General features: G+C 46.1%; 1 protein-coding gene across 5 annotated transcripts in view; it reads right to left on the bottom strand.

Annotated features, from left to right (window-relative positions):
* Positions 1-1,141: 1,141 nt before the first annotated feature.
* Positions 1,142-18,613, bottom strand: part of LOC137431435 (band 4.1-like protein 5) — a 158,042-nt gene continuing 140,570 nt past the window's right edge. For 3 of the 5 annotated variants that reach the window (XM_068122754.2, XM_068122750.2, XM_068122753.2), the window contains 2 exons: positions 11,140-11,249; positions 1,142-3,171 (listed from right to left, as the gene is read on the bottom strand). In XM_068122754.2, coding sequence (XP_067978855.2) covers positions 3,099-3,171; positions 11,140-11,249 — 183 coding nt within the window. In that variant the 3' untranslated portion in view covers positions 1,142-3,098. Of the gene's footprint in view, positions 3,172-11,139; positions 11,279-18,613 lie in introns of all 5 variants that reach the window. The other 2 variants (XM_068122751.2, XR_013624117.1) reach the window with 2 other exon arrangements.

Genomic DNA, 18,613 nt, shown 5'->3' on the forward strand with positions numbered 1-18,613 from the left:
TAATCTTTATAATATTGTATGTGTATGATAACATACCAATATGTATATAATCTCTATATAATGGAGCAAGTGCAAAAAAAAAAGTGAAGTAAGAACACCTGTAAGAGATGATCCTGACAAGTGAAGTACGTATTCTAGAAGAGATGATCACGACGGGTGAAGTCAGAACACCAGAAGAGCAAAAAAAAAAAAAGAAGTGTTTGTATGTATGTATCATAAATGGTTGGACAGCTGAGCTGATGCCATCCACAATTGTAACCTGAAATGCTTAACCGAAAGGACGCAGGGGATCGAAAAGACCCCCTCCCCCCGGAAAACCCCAAAACACACAAATTACCTCAAGGACCCATAAGACCGAGAAGACCAAAAGGACCCAAAATACAAGTACTCAAATGATTGAAAATACCCCGAGGACCCAAAAGACTCTGGGGACCCTAAAAGACCTCGATGACCCAGAAGACCCCATTTACACAAAATACCCTGAGGACCAAAAAGACCCAGAGGACCCCAAAAATCCAGAGGACCATTATAGACGCCGAAGATCCATGCTCTATTTAACTGAACCTTCTCCGGTCCTGAAGCATCCATCTTAACCCCAGCAAGGTCCACGACTCATGAACCAAGCTGTCTCCTTGTCCGTGCTCCATTTAATAGAGCCTTCCCGGTCCTGAAGCATCAATCTTCACCCACAGCAAAGAACCACAACTCATTGATTGTGTGTGTGTTGTTCATTGCTATCAACACATGCATGTTTCAGAAAGTGGAACGGAGCCCTCCCATGTCTCAAAGTATCCACTTCCGTGTGTGTGTGTGTGTGTGTGTGTGTGTGTGTGTGTGTGTGTGTGTGTGTGTGTGTGCGTATGTGTGAGAGAGGTTCATGTTACCACTTCTGCAGTAGCCATAGACTATGCAAGAGGGTCACAACTAGCTTACTCCCTCAGTTTCTACGCTATTAACTGCCTGTTCTCCATAACGTGATCCTCGCTAGTCATTGCAAGTCTGCTATAAAGCATTTTCTTCCATCCAAAATTCCTCCTTTTGGTAAATGTTTTCACAGCACCTTTGGGTGGAGGCATGGAGCCTAAGCAGACATGACAAAAATGTCCATACGTCCAGCAAATAAATCAAAATGACACAGACCTGGTGGGTAAGGCAGCCAGGGGAACACCTTGTTTATTGCATGGAGTGGGTCACATGCCGAGCAGCATCCAGAAACCACATGGCTGTTCCTCCTCCCTCTAGATCTGCAGAGAACTGTAACAGTAATGCTTCAGTCATATTTGGCTCGGCGGCCGTAGGGTCTAAAAAATCTACGGCCACTAGCAATTATAGGGCGGCAGCAGTATTTCCACGGTCACACAATGTAGCAGTCACATATGTTTTTATTTTTCGGGTAGCCGCACGGGGTATTTAGAAATTGTGGAGACCGAAAACGTGGGGGTGCCGTACGGTCTTTGATTTGATGTCGCACGGTGACCTTAGGGCGTCCCTGCGGCGGCCATAGAATTTTCAAGGCAGACGCAAGGTAGCCTCAAGGTGCCCGCAAGGCGACCGCAGGGGGGCCCTAAGGCGAACGTGTGGCCAGACGGACGGTAACGAGTGGGTATATATACCAGTTCTTTTTCATATGTATAACAGCACTTACAGTTGTCATGGCTACGGCTTGTCGAATTGCTACGGCCACCCTAGAAATGAAAAAAGTTATAACTCCGCGCTATAATTCCACGGCGACCCCTACGGCCTGTAAAAGATAGCCATATGCCCTAGGGCCACCCTGAGGCCACCTCAAAACTCTGCGGCCGCCGCACGTTTCTGTCAATTTAGGGGGGGTACGGCCGCCGTATCCTAGCCATAGAGCAAATGTGACTGAGGAGTAAGTCTTCATCAATCTAACAAGGCAGAGCGTGAAATATATTTTCGTTTATTACTTAAAATTCCAATATTCATTATGCTACAAACATGCCAATATATAAACTGTCCTAAAAACATCTACGCTGGTACCGAACCCTGTGTGCAGTTATCAAAATCACAGGCAGTTTGAAAATCTTCAAGGTTTAGTTGTCAAATGTCCATGCAGTGTTATCTTGAGTCATATTATTTCATTAAAAGTTTACTTATATGGTATTGCCAAACGAACTTTGATTAAATCATTAGTCTATCGTTTCTGCTAATTGAATTTGTGGACACTTTTTGGGACAGGTCATTCCGTCCGCATACTTGCGGTGTCTGTACATCATCATAGATCACTTGGGCCTTTAGAGTCACAGTTAAAACTTTTCTTCTGCACTCGTCATCATTACAATATCTACATTCTATCATTACACGTTAATCTTCATGGAGTTAAAATCAGATTTGAACCACTGGGGTGGAAAACGACTAATTCATCAGGTTGTTTTGGTCATGAGTTAGCTTCGTTTTGGTCATTAACACTTTCTTCTCCTCATCCCTGCCCAGATCTGTTGACTGTTTTGTGGTCAATGTCAGGAAGCAGGTTGTGTTGAAGATTCCTGGAAAGAACAGCAAAGTCCACATGTTTATCTGTACTTCGAAGGCTTTTGCTTAGACAGTGGCCTGCTGGTCATGTGGTCCCCTGTGCTTCACAGCATCAAGTTTAAAATCTTGAGCACTGCTGCTGGTGTTTGTCTTCGTACATAGCTAAGGTGACATTTAAGATATCAGAAGTACTTAATTAAGATACAACTTTCTTTGCATTTCTCCAGTCCAGTTGTGCTCAACCACCACTTTTCCTTCCACCCTCATCCTTGCACGACTTCAGACCTCTTTACCCCATACACCCATTCTCTCTATTTACAAAAACCTTACTTCTACTCACATCCACCATTTTCCCATCTTCCATATACCTATTAGCAAAGATCTTTCACCAATGTCTTTACTGTTTCCTGGGTCTTCACTGTTGAAATCATGATGGTCACTTCAAGACAAATGATTAATAGCTATTGGAGCTGAAAAAAACGGTCAAATGAGAGCACTTGTTTTCTTGGAAGAGTAGGTTTCATGTTATTTCTTCCATATCATCATTCAGTATCGTGGTGGATCAAGCGACCTCCGTTCGTTTCCGGGTCATAGGCCAGGTGAAGTCACAGCTCGGTAGTCAGCAGTGGGCGTGGAGGTCTTCGGACGCTTTTCTGTCCAGTCCTGTCATCAGCCTTCCTGCAGAGGGAAACGGAGAGACAGTGACCACAACAAAATCAGCTCAGAGACACAAACATACACGTTGTTTTGTGGCAGAGCTCAAAAATGTTAGAAAAGAACTTGCACATGCTCATATAGTTTTCTTCTGTGCAAAGTAACTTTAAACCCAGAGTGTGTACGAGCACATTTTTTCCTTTACAAAAGTAAGAAAAAGTCACTAAGCCATGACAGAGTAAGGCATAATTCACTGTGTAGTGTATATCCATTGACTTGGTGTGCTGTGTTGTGAAGGGCAATCCATCCTGGAGAACGATTCACAGCTTCTCTGGATGAAAACTCAGAATACATCAGATCCCATTGTAGAGCAAATGTCTGCTCATCTATAGAAGAATAAAAGTCTTTGGTACACACAAACACACACACACACACACACACACACACACACACACACACACACACACACACACACACACCATTGGTTCTGCCAAAGCAGTTTCCTTTGCTTGTGGTTACGATTCCCGTTGAGTTGGCTCTCCGATGCAGGATGCTTGACTGAAGGTGTAGGAACTTGCAGTTTATCCAACACAACAAACTCACTCTATGCTCTCTTAGAGGTTTTTTTTTTTTTTTTTGTATACAGGACCTCAGGTGTTGTAGTGCAATATCTATGTCACTCCCTGATCTAATACACTTTTTTTATCATGAAAGCTCGTGAAAGAGCTAACATTTATCACAAAAAAAAATCAAACAGACACACAAAGTATATAATAAGGGGAGCGGTAGACAAGATGGGGAGAGAGGGGGAAGCACACAACCACAACATTTGAGAGCAGGGACATCGGGAGATCTGTGGGAGGGCTTGGGGGGAGGAGGCGTGGGAAGGGGGGGAGGGGTGGGAGAAGTATTAAACACAAGGACACTGCAACGACTTCCAGGAAGGAAGTTGGTGTTTCAAAAAAGTGAATCTGGGGTGAAATTAGCGGGGGTAGAAAAGATCAAGGTTTTGGATGGGGGAAGATAAGAGATGGTGGTGAACAGCCGTTTTAAAGACCTGGAGGGAGGAGTGGGATTGAAGAGAGTGAGGGAGTTTGTTCCAGAGGTGGGAGAATAGAGGAATGAAGGAGTGAAGGTGAGCAGAGAGTCTTGATTTTGGCAGTTTAACCATAAGAGGGTTGCAGGCAGATCTTTTGCGACCTGAAGGAATATTTGGGGGACAGAGCACAGAGAGAGCTGGGGGTGCAAGGCCGGAGAGGAGTCAGTAGAAGACAGAAAGCCCACCAACCTGCCTGCGGTGAGTAAGTGAAAAGGCCCTCGGAGTTAGCTTCATCGTGGGAGATTCCAATGATTCTGAAAGCTTTGGTTTCAACAGCGTGAAGCCGAGCTAGGTGTGAGGCAGGAGCACCGGCCCAGAGGGGAGAACAGCATTCCATTGAGCTGCGGATGAAAGCCTTGTATGTGGTGAGGAGCTCAGGTGTGCCAAGGAAGGACTTTGCTCGACGGAGGATGCCCAGTCGGCGACTGGCTTTGGAGGCCAGATTTGAAATGTGGTTTTCCCAGGAAAGATCATGGCAGATAGTGAGACCCAAAAGCTTGAGTGACAGAACTTCTTGGAGAGAATTATTCAGAAAGTGGATGGGAAGGTTGGCCAGTCGGTCTTTTCGGAGAGACATAGTAAGAGTGTGAGATTTGTCAGGATTGAAAGACATGTTCCACTTGTTTGACCAGTCTGCAATTTTGTCCAGGTCTGCAGAGAGTGATGAGGCTGCAGACTGCCGATCTGAGGGATGAGGAATGGAGCGACAGAGAGTAGAGTCATCAGCAAAGAGATAGAGAGGATTTTTAAGAGAGTCAGAGAGATCATTGATGAAGACCAGAAAAAGCACAGGGCCCAGAACACTGCCTTGGGGAACTCCAGCCTGAACAGGAAGGGGAGATGAGAGAAACCCATTCAGGGCCACACGTTGACTACGACTAGAGAAGAAGTCCGCAAGCCAAGCGTGGATATTTCCATGGATATCATAGGAGGAGAGTTTGGTGAGCAGAGCGGGGTGCCAGACCGTATCGAAGGCACGTGATATGTCAAGGGAGACAGCTCTAATTTCCTGTTTGGTATTGAGGACCTCCATCCATTGTTGAGAAAGCAGAAGCAGCATGTCCAGAGTAGAGTGACCAGGTCTGAAACCAAATTGATGATCAGAGATCAAGCCATTGGAGAAGAGGAAAGATTTCATATCCGAGGCAATGATGGATTCCATGACTTTGCTGATAATTGGGAGAAGACTGATTGGTCTGTAGTTGCAAGGATCTGTTTTTGCACATTTTTTGTGTAAAGCGGTGATGTTGGCTGATTTCCAAGGTGATGGCAGATGACCTTGAGCAAAAGAGAGGGTGAAGAAAACAGAGAGAGGGAGTGAAAGAGAGGCGGAGCAGGATTTTAGGACCCGTGGACTGATGCCGTCAGGTCCAGTTGCAGAATCAGAGTCGAGGGTTGACAGAAACTTTCCCACCTTGTCAGGAGGAAAGGACACAGAGTCCAGGAACAGCTGGGTACGACTGTGTACGGTGGGTACAGAGAGGGATGGGTTTGGGACACAAGATTTAGAGGCAAACACAGAGTTGAGGCATTCAGCTTTTTCACGTGTGGAGCCAGATGTGTAGCCGTGTGAGGTAAGCGAGGGGATGGAGGAGGAACAAACACCAGAAACCGAGTTGACCAGATGCCACCAGGATTTGGAAGAGGGAGACAGGTTTGAGAGTTCGGTCTTGAGAGTGGAGAGATATTGTTTCCTGGCTCTCCTGAGGGTAGACACGCACTTGTTTCGGGCTTTGTGAAAGGAAATGAGATTTCCTTCCGTTGGATTTGCTTTCCAGGAGGTGAAGGCAAGTTGCTTTATGGCAACTGCCTCACCACAAGCTTCAGTGTACCATGGACGGGAGGAGGGGTATGACAACTGAAGGCGAGATGGGATAAATCTGTGCATGAGAGAGAACAATTTACTTTGGAAGAATTCCCAGGATGAGTTGTCAGAGGCGGTAGAGATGGGAGACCAGTCCAGATGAATGATGGCTGCTTGAAGACCATGCCAGTTGGCCTGAGTGAAATGCCAGACTCGTCGACGCTGAGGAGGATCTCTGCGAATGGTCAGAGAGATGTCCACTTTAACAAGCACATGATCAGATGAGCCGATTGGAGCAGAAGAAGAGCAGCAGACATTTGCAGGGAAGTTAGTCATAACTAGACTACGGATTTTTATGTTAAGAAAATAGGCCTTTTATGTTTTGAAAAGCGGAAATTTTTTTTTTTAATGTGAAAAAATCCCGAAATATTTTTTTCCCCCGTTTTTTTCATTTTTTATTATTACCAAGTTTTTCAGAAATCAGTCAAAAAAAGAACAAAAAATGGTAAGCTTTTTCCTGCACAACATTAAGCACTCTGGGCTAGTAAACAGGTACAAAATGACGTTCAGGTACCTTTATTGCAACCGCATTGTTTGATAAGTAGAGGACTAGAAGAAATTGACAAGACCCTTTTAGGAACGGTTAAAGTAGGTGTTTGAAATCATTATCTTGGTAATGTTCTCCTTGGTGAGGCGGTGGCGGCGGTCAGTGAGGATGTTTCTGTAGACGGAGAAGGACCTTTCCATGTCGACGCTGACGATGGGGCAGTACCTCAAGAGGGGGATGTCGGCAAGCTTGACTCCAGCCGGCACACCAACCTCAGATCCGTGCTGATCTCCATCCAGGATCAAAGCCACTGTCCTCAGCACACCAATGTTGGGATTGCGCTGCAGCACCGCCTTGAACTTGGTGAGCAGGATCTCCTTACGGCAGCCTCGGATCTTTTCGAGCTCCTCCTTGGCCTGATCAAGGAGCTGGAAGGCCTTGGCCAGCTCCATGCCGGCCTCCTCCAGCTGCTTAAGGATCTTCGGGATGAACAACACGTGGGCATTTAAGAAGACCAAACTGAGCTTGATGTCCGCTTTTCCGAACAGGTCCTTGGCACTCCGGATTGCCATCGCGTTGTCATCGTTCAGCTGGTCCACAATGTCCTTGACGGCCTCGAAGTGCTCGGCGTAAAACACCGCGGCGTCGATCCACGTCCCCCACCGAGTCAGAATGGGCTCCGGGGGGGGGGAGATAAAGATTGGGCTGCTGCTCCTTCCAAAGGACAACATGCGACGGGGCTTTGACGAACACCTTCTTCGTCGTGGCAATCAGGTCGTTGACGTCCTTGAACATTTCTCGGACTGTCTCGCAGACACGGTGGAGTGCGTGGGCAACGCAAGTCACATGCAGCAAGTCCGGGAAGAGTTCCTTCAGGGCATGGCCGGCCTTGATCATATAGGCCGCGGCGTCGCTGACGAGGACCTTGAGGCACTCCGGCTTGAAATCAGGCCAAAGATAGCGCAGCGTGTCGTTGACTGCGTGCACGATCTCCCCAGAGTTGGTCTTCTCCAGAAACATGCACTGGACGAGGTGGGGACGAAAGTACCCCTCCTTGGACAAGCGTCCCGCGATGATGTTGGCCACATATCGACCTGCCGAATCGGTCGTCTCGTCGACGGACAGCCAGATGGGCTGCTGTCCGAGGTTGGCACGGAACCCCGCCAAGGCCTCGTCGTAGCACTTGTCGAGGTAGTGCTTTCGAATCCAGCTTTCATCAGGGATCTGGAGAGTGATGTGCTTCTCCAGGAACGACCGGAGGGCAGGGTTTTCCAATTTCGACCATGGGATGCCAGCGGCCAGCATGGCCTGGCACAGCTCCTGAGCCACGACATCGCACTTGTGCCTCTTTCCGCCACCAAAGTCCTCCATGGTGGCTTGCGTGACCGTCCTCTTCTTCTTCAAGGCCAAGTTGTTCTTGTGGCGGTCTCCTCGGACATGTTGGGCCAGCTCAGACTTCTGCTTCGCCCGGAAAGTCTTTTCACAAGCTCGACAGAAAGCCGTGTCACTCGACACGTACTTGAAGGTGGCCCCATCGCCGCCAGCGTTGAATTCCTTCAGCCACTTGTCACGAAGAGCAGCACTCATCTTGATAGGAGACTTGTTCACACTTTGTGTACACTCTCTCACTGTAGTACACCGCCTCACTGCTGTACACGCTGGGGACGCAACGCACGCAAGTGGACGCAACGTTTTGTTTTTGAGATCGATCGCAGTTAAAAATTTCGATCGCAGTTAAACATTTCGATCGCAGTTAAAAATTTCGAAAAATTCCCTAATCTTTTTTAGCATTGCCAGACATTTTCGACCAAAAAGGGCATTTTATTTTATTTTTCCCGAAAAAGGGCGAAATATTTGTTTTTCTCCGAAAATAGCAAAATGTTTTTTTTGCGCGCAAAAAAGCAGTTTTATGTGAAAAAATATTTTTTATTTTTTCACATAAAAATCCTATGTGCAGTCATAACCAAGTCTAGAAGAGAAGATGCTCCATTGCCTGAGATCTGGGTCGGGAAATTGACAGATTGTGTCAGCCCCAGTGAGTCGCAGAAGTCCTTTGCTGAGGAGCCATGGCTGGTGAGAGAGGTACCCACACCCAGCCAACTGGCATGGTGACAATTGAAATCACCACATATGAGGAATAGGGAGTTGGGATGAGTCGATCGAAGTTGGTCCATATTATCAGACAGCAAGATGTAGATGGAGTCATCACTGTTTGGTGGACGGTAAAACACACATATGAACAAAAGGTGGGAGCGAAGGGGAAGCCGTAGCCAGAGGTACTCCTGGGGGGTGAGGTGGAGAGAGGGCAGTGCAGGGCGAGTGAGGAAGAGAGTTTTTGATAAAGATAGCAACCCCACCTCCAGGACGAGGCTCAGGTCTATCATACCAGAGGAGGGAGTAACCCGGGAGAGATATTAAGGAATCAGAGACATCATGAAGGAGGAAAGTTTCTGTTAAGCAGATCAAGTCTGGTTTGTCAGAAGCAACCTGTATGGAGAGATCAGTTAAGTTTGAACAAAGGCCCCGGATGTTTGAGGTCCATACCGTTAATGAAGAGGAAGGGGGAGCATCGGATACAGAACAGGGGGGAGGAGGGGTAGGGTAAGATGTGGAAGAGGAGGAAGTGGTAGGGAGAGCTGTTTAAAGTGTGTCAGAGATTTCAGAATAGCGAGGAGAAAGGGAAGGATGGGGTGGACAAAAGGTTTGATGGTGATTGGGTGAGGCATAGTGAGGTGTTATTTGAGGGGGGGGCAGAGCGAGGCAGAAGGTTGGGGGAGATGGAGGTGAGAGTTGGAAGGGGGAAGAAGTGGGGAGGATGCTTTGAGGAGGAGGGGTGAGAGGGGGGAAATGTAGAAAAAATGATGGTGGGGAGATTTGAAGGGGAGGGGCGAGGGGGGAGTTTGTGAGGGTAGGGGTTAGGGGGGAGTTTAGGAGGGAAGGGGCAAGGGGGGGGGGGAATTTGAAAGGGATGGGAGATGGGGGAGATTTGGAGGGGAGTGGTGAGGGGGGAGCTTAGGAGGGGAGGGGCAAGGAGGAGTCTCAGAGGGGAGGGGTGAGGGGGGAGTTTAGGAGGGAAGGGGCAAGGGGGGAGATTTGAAAGGGATGGGTGATGGGGAAGATTTGGAGGGGAGGGGCAAAGGGGGAGATTTGAAAGGGATGGGTGATGGGGAAGATTTGGAGGGGAGGGGCAAGGTGGGAGATTTGAAAGGGATGGGTGATGGGGAAGATTTGGAGGGGAGGGGCAAGGTGGGAGATTTGAAAGGGATGGGTGATGGGGAAGATTTGGAGGGGAGGGGTGAGATTGGAATTTAGAAAGTGTACGATTAATGGGAAACGAACATTTATTGCAAAATGAGTTTCTTGTGACCTTCGAGTCAAAGATACGTTTAAGGACGCTGGAGGGGGGATGGAGTGCAGGAGAGTTTAGGGAATGTAGAAAAGAGGAACTGTAAGAGATGGAATTTTTTTTTGGAATGAATAGATTTGGTGGGCAAGTCGAAAACACCCTTTTAAAGAAGAAGAAGAAAAAGGTGTTATCATATACGACAGAATACAGTACTTCAGGGGAAAGTTTAAACATTTTTAAGTTGAACAGTGAAAACTATCTGGGGAAATGGGGGTGAAACACGTGGTCGAAGAACGAACGAACGAATAAGAACAACGAATAAACGAATAAGAACAACGAATAAGAACAAAGAAGGGAAATTTTTTTTTTTTTTTAGATTTTAAACAAGGAAGTATGGGGTGAAAGGACTGGGAAAAACTGAGAACGAAAGTAAATGGACCACAATCGATCGCTGAGAGAAAAAAAGCCTCAAGGTAGGAAACAAACTACTAGGGTGCAAAAAAACGCGGCACGAAATAACCCACGATTTTTTATACAGGTATAAAAGATTAACACCAAGAATCTTCCTCGGGACACACTATAGGTACACACACCGAAAGATAAATACAGTTTCGACAAAAATACAATTGTGAACAATTACTTAACTTGGAAAGCGTGAGAGCGTGGACAGCTTCGAAAAACCATGCCGTCGCCGACAAAGATCTCGCGAGATCCGAACACTCACTCAAACTCACAGCCTTCTTCACAGCCAAAGTTGACACTCACAGCCTTCCCAATGTTTCACAAGATTATTTATTCTGCCATTTTCCCTGTTACAAGAGTAATCAAAGCTGTGTGGTGACATGGTCCATGGTATTCTTAACACATTCGAGCTATGGAACTCCCCCCCCCCCCCCCCTTCCCTGTAACAATATTTTAGCTTCTTCAGTAAAGTCTGGGCAGGTAAGCAAAACCTTTCGATTCCTGGTGCTTGAACAGTGAAAAAACGAAATAGTCAAAAGCCCTGGTAGATTGTTCTACGTGACCTTACACCTTTTCATTGCTGTCACTTTTCTTTGGTTCTGTTTGCTCCATATTTCATATGGCTAAGAGGCACTACCATAATTGTGGAGAACAAAATTAAGTTTCCAGGGGGCCATGTCAGATACAGGTTGCCCCATCCCATAATATGGACGCCCTGAGGGCATGCAACTCACCCAGGACCATCTGGGGGCCTGCATGGGATGGCAGAAACAGCCCAAGATGCCACCTGCACAGAGGGGTGTTGAGGTCTCATGTTCGTCTCCAGCAGCAGAAGGTCTCGTAGCTGACGATTCAGGAAATAAGAAAAGGAGTCTGAATGAAGTGAACAGTGAAATGCTTTTGAAAATATAGTATTTGCCCAATAAGGGAGACAAAAGGGAGATAGAACAGTGAACCATCAATCTAACAGGTTATAATGGATCAGGAAGAGGAAGCATCCAACGGTTTGCTCACTGCGATGTAAATCCACAAGTACATCAATGATGATAAATTAATAGCTCATTAATGGTGGATTGTGCTTGCATTCTGCAAGTAGATAAATAAACAAGAAGTATGTCGTGCATAGTACGATACTTGTGAAATCCCTGAAATAAATTGTTGACCTTTGGCCTATGTTGACCTTTTCTCCTTTAGACCTCAAAAATAATTGGTGGTTGAATTAAGTGACCGGATATGCAAATCCTGTTCAAATTTCAAGTCAATCGGATGAAAATTGAGGATTTTAGAAATTCCACTTGAGTTGTTGACCTTTGGCCTATGTTGACCTTTAGACCCCAAAACCAATAGGCTTCTTAGCTATGACTAACCCCACCATTTGGTAAAGTTTCCTAAAGATCGGTCTAAAATTGTGACCTGTAGGTGATTGACAGACAGACAGAGAGAAAAACAGACAGAATAATGCACAAAAAAAAACAAGAAAGAAAAAACAAAAAAACAAAAAATAAAAACAAGACCAACCAATGTGCTTGAAAAATCTTCGATTTTCGCAAGTAATAAATTAAATTAATAATGAGTGAGCAGAATGATCAGGTATTATTTAGATATCAGAATTATCAGGTATGAGTGAGCAGGTATTATTTACTGTCAGTGACATGATATATCAAGGAGATCATGACATCATAGACATAGTGACCAACAACAACAACAACAACAAAGTACTAGGGTGCAAAAAAACGCGGCACAAAAAAACCCACGATTTTTTATACAGGTATGAAAGATTAACACCAATAATCTTCCTCGGGACGACAGGCATTTTCAACAGGCATTTTCAGGCCTTTTTCCCTGCCAGAGCAGGGGTTAGCCTTGCGGTCCGCATGACAATCTTCTCCATTTTCCCTGCTAGAGCGGGGGTTAGTCTTGCGGGTCCCCATGACAATCTTCTCCATTTTGCCCTATTTTCTGCATCTCCCCTTGTTAACCCCCTTGCCCGCATTTCTTCTTCCACCACCTTTAGCCAAGTCTTTCTCGGTCTTCCCCGTCCTCTACTTCCTTCTACATTCATTTCCATCACTCTTCTCAACCAGTCACTTTCATCCTTCCTCAACACATGACCAAACCATCTCAAACTGTTTCTCTTCACAGCATCAATCACAGGCTCTATTCCCATCATCTTTCGCAATTCATCATTTGTCTTCCTCTCTCTCAACGATACTCCGCACATCCATCGAACCATTCGCATTTCCACCCTTTCCAGCCTTCGTTGCTGCTCTATGTTCATTACCCATGTCTCGCTCCCATAAATCATAACACTTCTCACACATGCAGCATACACCTTTCCCTTCAGCTTCAACGACACTCCCCTCCTCATCAGCACGCCACTCAGTTCCCGAAACTTCTTCCATGCACATCTCACTCTAGCAAGTGTTGCCGAGTCTGATCCACCTTCTCCATTCAGCATGTCTCCTAGGTAGCAAAATGTTTTCACACCTTCCAGCTTCACGCAGTAGACATCGTGACCAACCTACAATATTATTGCTTTCAGCTTTCGTTATGTTCAAGTACACTCGAGCACTAGGTTATGTTCGTGGAAACCCAGTAAACTTGTGATTCATGATCACCTCATTTAATTAAGTCTCATGGGAAAAGTAGATTCAGTTCATAACCATAACCATCATCATGCAAGTTTAAATGTTGGTTAAATGTTGTTGGTTATATCAGGCAAGTTAAAATGTTAGTTAAAATGTAAAATGTTGGTAAAGATTATCACATCTACAAATGACTAAATATTTATTTCAGTGCTTGGAAAGATCTTTCTATATTTGATCAAGTTGATTGTGAAAGAGCTTCATATATTATTGCATTTTGCAAGCACCTAAATAAATCAAGTAAATCAAAAATGCGTGATAAGAATAATCCAAACCAGCTCTTTCGCTCCCCTCCAGGTGGCTTCCCTCTTATTTAAGTCTTCTTTGAAAGTACACCTCCAAGTCTCCCTCTATATATTCTCCCATAGAATAGCGACTCTAGCAGGTCGCCTCTCGGGTAGTTGGAGAACATGACCTGCCAACCTCTGACGTCTCTCAGTCACAATATCATTCAGGCGCCGTTGTCCACTCTGTGCCAGCGCATCCTCATTGGTGACGTGGTCTCTCCAGGTGATGCCCATTATCTTGCGAAGACATCACTGATGAAAGATGTCCAACCTCTTTGCCACATTTACTGTCCTCTTCCATGTCTCAGTGGCATAGATTGCCATTGGTACCAGGATGCTCATGTAGAGACGAAGTTTCATGGGTGTGTTGATGGTGGTGGACGTCCATACTTTATATATATATATATCTCTCTGCTCAAAAATAGGAAAAGCAATCTCAGTCTTCCAGCATATATATATATATATAGGATATATACAGTATATACTCGTATATGCTGGAAGACTGAGACTGCTTTTCCTATTTTTGAGCAGATGTCGAACTCGGTCGGCATCACCATCCTAGGAGATATTGCTGCCTTGGTAAGTGAAATGGTTGACATCTTCAACACTCTGTTGCCCGATGGTGATGGGCAGCCCTTGTTGTTGGTTGATGGATATCAACTTGGACTTCTCATGGCTGATACGTAGCCCAACCTTTACACCACATCCACATACCTCCAGGTTATATTTAGATTTTGCAATTATTCCCCTCCACAAACATTCCCCTGTTATTTGCAAATTACCATTTCTCTTTCTCTCTCTCCTCTTTTCCTGTTTGTTCATCCTCTTACTTGTTCTGTCTGCTTGATGCCCTACTACCATGTATCACCTTGCTGTTCCACAAACTCAAATTTTGTATCCAATCCCTCGCACTGAATTGAAGCAGTGTATTAGCAGGAAATGCAATTGGTGGTGTTCCGTTGCATTTCCTCGTTATACCCAAGGCAAGATTTTGGACCTGCAGGACAAAATATTGCACATTTCTAATCAGCACAAAATGGTTTATGTTTGCATCTCCCCTTGTTCGTATCTGAAGTGAGGTGTGTGGGATCCCAACGTAGGATTTAGTTTCATCGTCACGTTTCATTGTCACGGGTTCGTTAATAAATCTCTATTTTTGTACATTCTAATTCGGTGTTCGAGTACATTAATTCCCTACAGGACCGGAGCTGCAGTCGGCGTGCTCCAGGTAAGCGCTTTTCCCGCTTCTTCCTCTTCCCTTCTTCTTCCCACGCTTCATAGTCAAATCCGTGTTTGGTCGTCACCTCCATTAAAGCCGTTCTGGTCATCCGCGGTCCCTGGTATTAACCGGAGGGATTCGCACGACATTATGTTACGTATTACCTCCTCAAACTCCGGTTACGGTGCCCCTCAGAGTCTCGAAAGGGAACGCGGCAGAAAGTTTTGTTATTTTGAGTGTTCTAATAAACCATGGTAAAACCATACCAATGCAATTGTAGAACAAAACAAGTAATTGTATTGTTACGGAACCCAACGTCGGCCTCTGTTCCCCTTATCGAGGGGCGATTAATCCCCTCGTCTATGACTGGCCGACGTGGTCCCTGACGCTGCACAGCTACCTCCGGAAAGGCAGGTGCGCAACCCCGTTCGCGTCCACGGACAGATGGTAATTGCCGAGCGGTTTAGCAACCGCGGCACAAACTATTAGCAAGCACTGACCCGATCCTTAACGTTGGCCAAATCGTGCCACAGGTATTCAATTGGGAAAAGACAAGGACGAAACGGATGTAAAGGAAAGAAGAACAAAGGTAGGAAATAGAAATATGATTTATTACTAATATGTACACAATTACAGAAACCAAGGAGAAGGAAGGATAATAAAATAAATACAGAAGGATGGAAGAACCAGAAGGACACAGTGCAAATATTAGCTTACCTATTGCAGTCTTCCTTAACCCCAGGGACGAGACAAAAGACAGACTACAAGCACACTTACACGGGGGATGATGACAGGAATGGCAGGAGGTGGATGGCTGGAGGGAGAGGAAGGTCCAGCTGGAACCGGAGCACGGTCGGGCCGGGAATGAGCAGCTGCCGCCCTTTCTCGATCGGCGCGTTCAGCAGCCGCCGTTCCTTCGCGGCCACGCTCAAAACTGCCGTCAAAGCCCCGAAGCTGTGGTGGTTCAAGCTGCGATCGTTCAAAGCTGCGATGGTTCCAAAGCTCCTGCGTGCTGGTGCTTCGCGTGCTCTCCAAGGACTCCTCTCACAATCGTCTCTCGCTCGTGGGGGGCGTGGCGTCACGGGTTCGCTCTCTGACGCATCTCCCCTCGCAATCCTTCCCCACACACTTTTATAAGGTCCGTCGCGATCAAGCCACGCCACGCCCGTGATGGTGTCTCACCAGCCCTGATTGGCTGGTGGGGGCTCGCTGGGCTCCACCTTCTCATGACGAGTGGAGGGCAACGCCCTTCTTCCCCGAGACGGAGCACATGGCCAATGGCGGCAAATGCTGAAAACCGCCCGATGCAGTTGGCAACGGAGGCTTTGGGAATGGGGGCTTTGGGAATGGGGGCTTTGGGAATGGAAGGGAGCTACCTTATGTCATCTGGTGCAATGCAGTGTCAACTAGTGGGAACAGAGCCTTTAACTACATAGAATAAGGAGATAACTACTTCCAAGGGTATATGATTGGCTACGTGTATGTATATGGCTTAACTAGGAGGACGACCTTTGACCTTTACACACGGAGGGTGATATTTTACAACAATTCATTACACTTACAACAATACAAAAACACAACAATTCTCAAATCCACAACAGTATTAACAACTCTCACATACACAATAATAACACTATAAAGAAAGTACAATGAAAATGTCACTTGCATCAAATGAACAATACATATGATGGTACCATCATTCCCCAATGCACTCAAAGCAAGGAACTCACAATACGCCAAATGTGAATGTGATGTAACATTCCCCAAAGTCCGTGCACAAATCCCCACGCTGGTTGAAGATCGAGGTTGTGCAGAACGGCAAATCAATAGGCAGGTATTGGTGCGACTGTGGATGAGGAGTTATGAGGTGAGAGGTCGATATGGGAATTGAGCCGATAGGTAAACCCACGGCAATCAACACGATGAGGTCGATACGGAAATCCCAATGGCAAAACAAGATGCACCAAGCAGACAGCCTCTTCTTCTTCGAGGACAAAATGGCATATAGACCCGTAATGGAGGCGCTTGATTTCCCCAACGATGACTCGCACTTAGTGATAAAACCTGAGACGCAAGTTTAATTGCACTCGCAATATATGACGATGTCGCAAACAATCCCTTTCACGGGAAGCCTCAACTCCTTCGCGACCATTATCAAAAAAGCGCGACCAATATCAAAAAAGTCCGCTCGCAGCCTCGTTGCGATTCACGCTGGTATCTCTCTCCTGGCCATTCTCCTCCTCCTCCTCCTCCTCCTCCGTTTTTTTCTTCAGTCGTTTTTCTTTTTCTTCCACAAACATTTATTTTTACCTTTTACGAAAGTGATCTCCATTTCACACAAAAATCTTAACAACAATATTACCTGAAACTAAAAATCCTACAAGTATATAATAACAACAAAGGTGGAAGTGATGGATCTGTAACACTTATGACACTGCAGCACACACACATATCCAAGCCAAGCAATCGTGCATTAAAACAGTCAATAAAAACCAACCGGAACAGGACATTGAACAATAACACTGCCAAACAGTTCAATCTTGGTTTCATCAGACCACAGAATCTTGTTTCTCACAGCCTGAGAGTCCTTTAGGTGCTTTTTTTCAAACTCCAAGCGGGCTTTCATGTATCTTTCACTGAGGAGAGGCTTCTGTCTGGCCACTCTGCCATAAAGCCCAGATTGGTGGAGTGTTGCAGTGATGGTTGTCCTTCTGGAAGTTTCTCCCATCTCCACACAGGATCTCTGGAGCTCAGCCAGAGTGACCATCGGGTTCTTGGTCACCTCTCTTACCAAGGCCCTTCTCCCCCGATTGCTCAGTTTGGCCGGGCGGCCAGCTCTAGGAAGAGTCCTGGTTGTTCCAAACTTCTTTTGTTCCAAATTTAAGAATTATGGAGGCCACTGTGCTCTTGGGAACCTTCAATGCAGCAGAGATTTTTTTTTGTAGGCTTCCCCAGATCTGTGCCTCGACACAATCCTGTCTCTGAGCAGGGCAGGCAGTTCCTTCGACCTCATGGCTTGGTTTTTGCTCTGATATGCATCGTCAGCTGTGAGACCTTATTTCGACAGGTGTGTGCCCTTCCAAATCATGTCCAACCAATTGAATTTACCACAGGTGGACTCCAATCAAGGTGTAGAAACATCTCAAAGATGATCAAGAGAAATGGGAGGCACCTGAGCTAAATTTCAAGTGTCATAGCAAAGGGTATGAATACTTATGTAAATGTGATATTTCAGTTTTTTCTTTTTAATAAATTTGCAAAACTTTCTAAAATCCTATTTTCTCTTTGTCATTATGGGGTATTGAGTGTAGATTGATGAGGGGAAAAATGAATTTAAACGATTTCAGCATAAGGCTGCCACATAACAAAATGTGAAAAAAGTGAAGGGGTCTGAATACTTTCTGAATGCACTGTAGCTTCGTGACGACTGAGGGCCGTTCCGAGTGAACCGGAGAGACTGTGGTGCTGTATGGAGCAGACGACAGGGAGGGACCTCTGCTTGCTCGATTCGCACACGGAGGCTGGAGTGAGCAAACTGCGTGCCCAGGGCCTGTGTGTTTCCCACGCACGGATTGTGCGCCCAGGGCCTGTGTTTTTCCCATGCAGAGAAGCGGGGCCTGTGACGATTTCCGACGGGGTCCAAGAGCCGCTCAGAGCTAAGTACCAAAAGACATATCTTTTTTACTTTCGTTCTTATATATTTCCCTTTGTGTTGCATACGAGTCTGTGCGGGGGCACTCCATTTAGGATATTCGTTTTACTGTGCATTTCATGTTCCCTGGCATTTATTTTCATTAAACCTGTTTTTATTGGACATTTTAATTCCGTGTCGGGTTTGAGTTGATTATCCAGGTTCAAAGACGTCCAGTGGGGTCTGTGAAGGTAAGAGCTTCGCTACACCCACCCCCACCCCCGCTGCCCTCCCCAGCACATATAAAGGAGGTCCGCCATCGTTGACTGAGCGCCTCGGAGTGTAAAGCTCGTTCGGCTATGCGTCCCCAGGGGTGTTCACCCCGGGAACGCGACAATATGTATCCACATACTGGTACAGGTGCCC

This window comes from Myxine glutinosa, chromosome 7 (genome assembly GCF_964187855.1).
Source record: "Myxine glutinosa chromosome 7, kmMyxGlut1.1, whole genome shotgun sequence".
NCBI classification, from domain to species: domain Eukaryota; kingdom Metazoa; phylum Chordata; class Myxini; order Myxiniformes; family Myxinidae; genus Myxine; species Myxine glutinosa.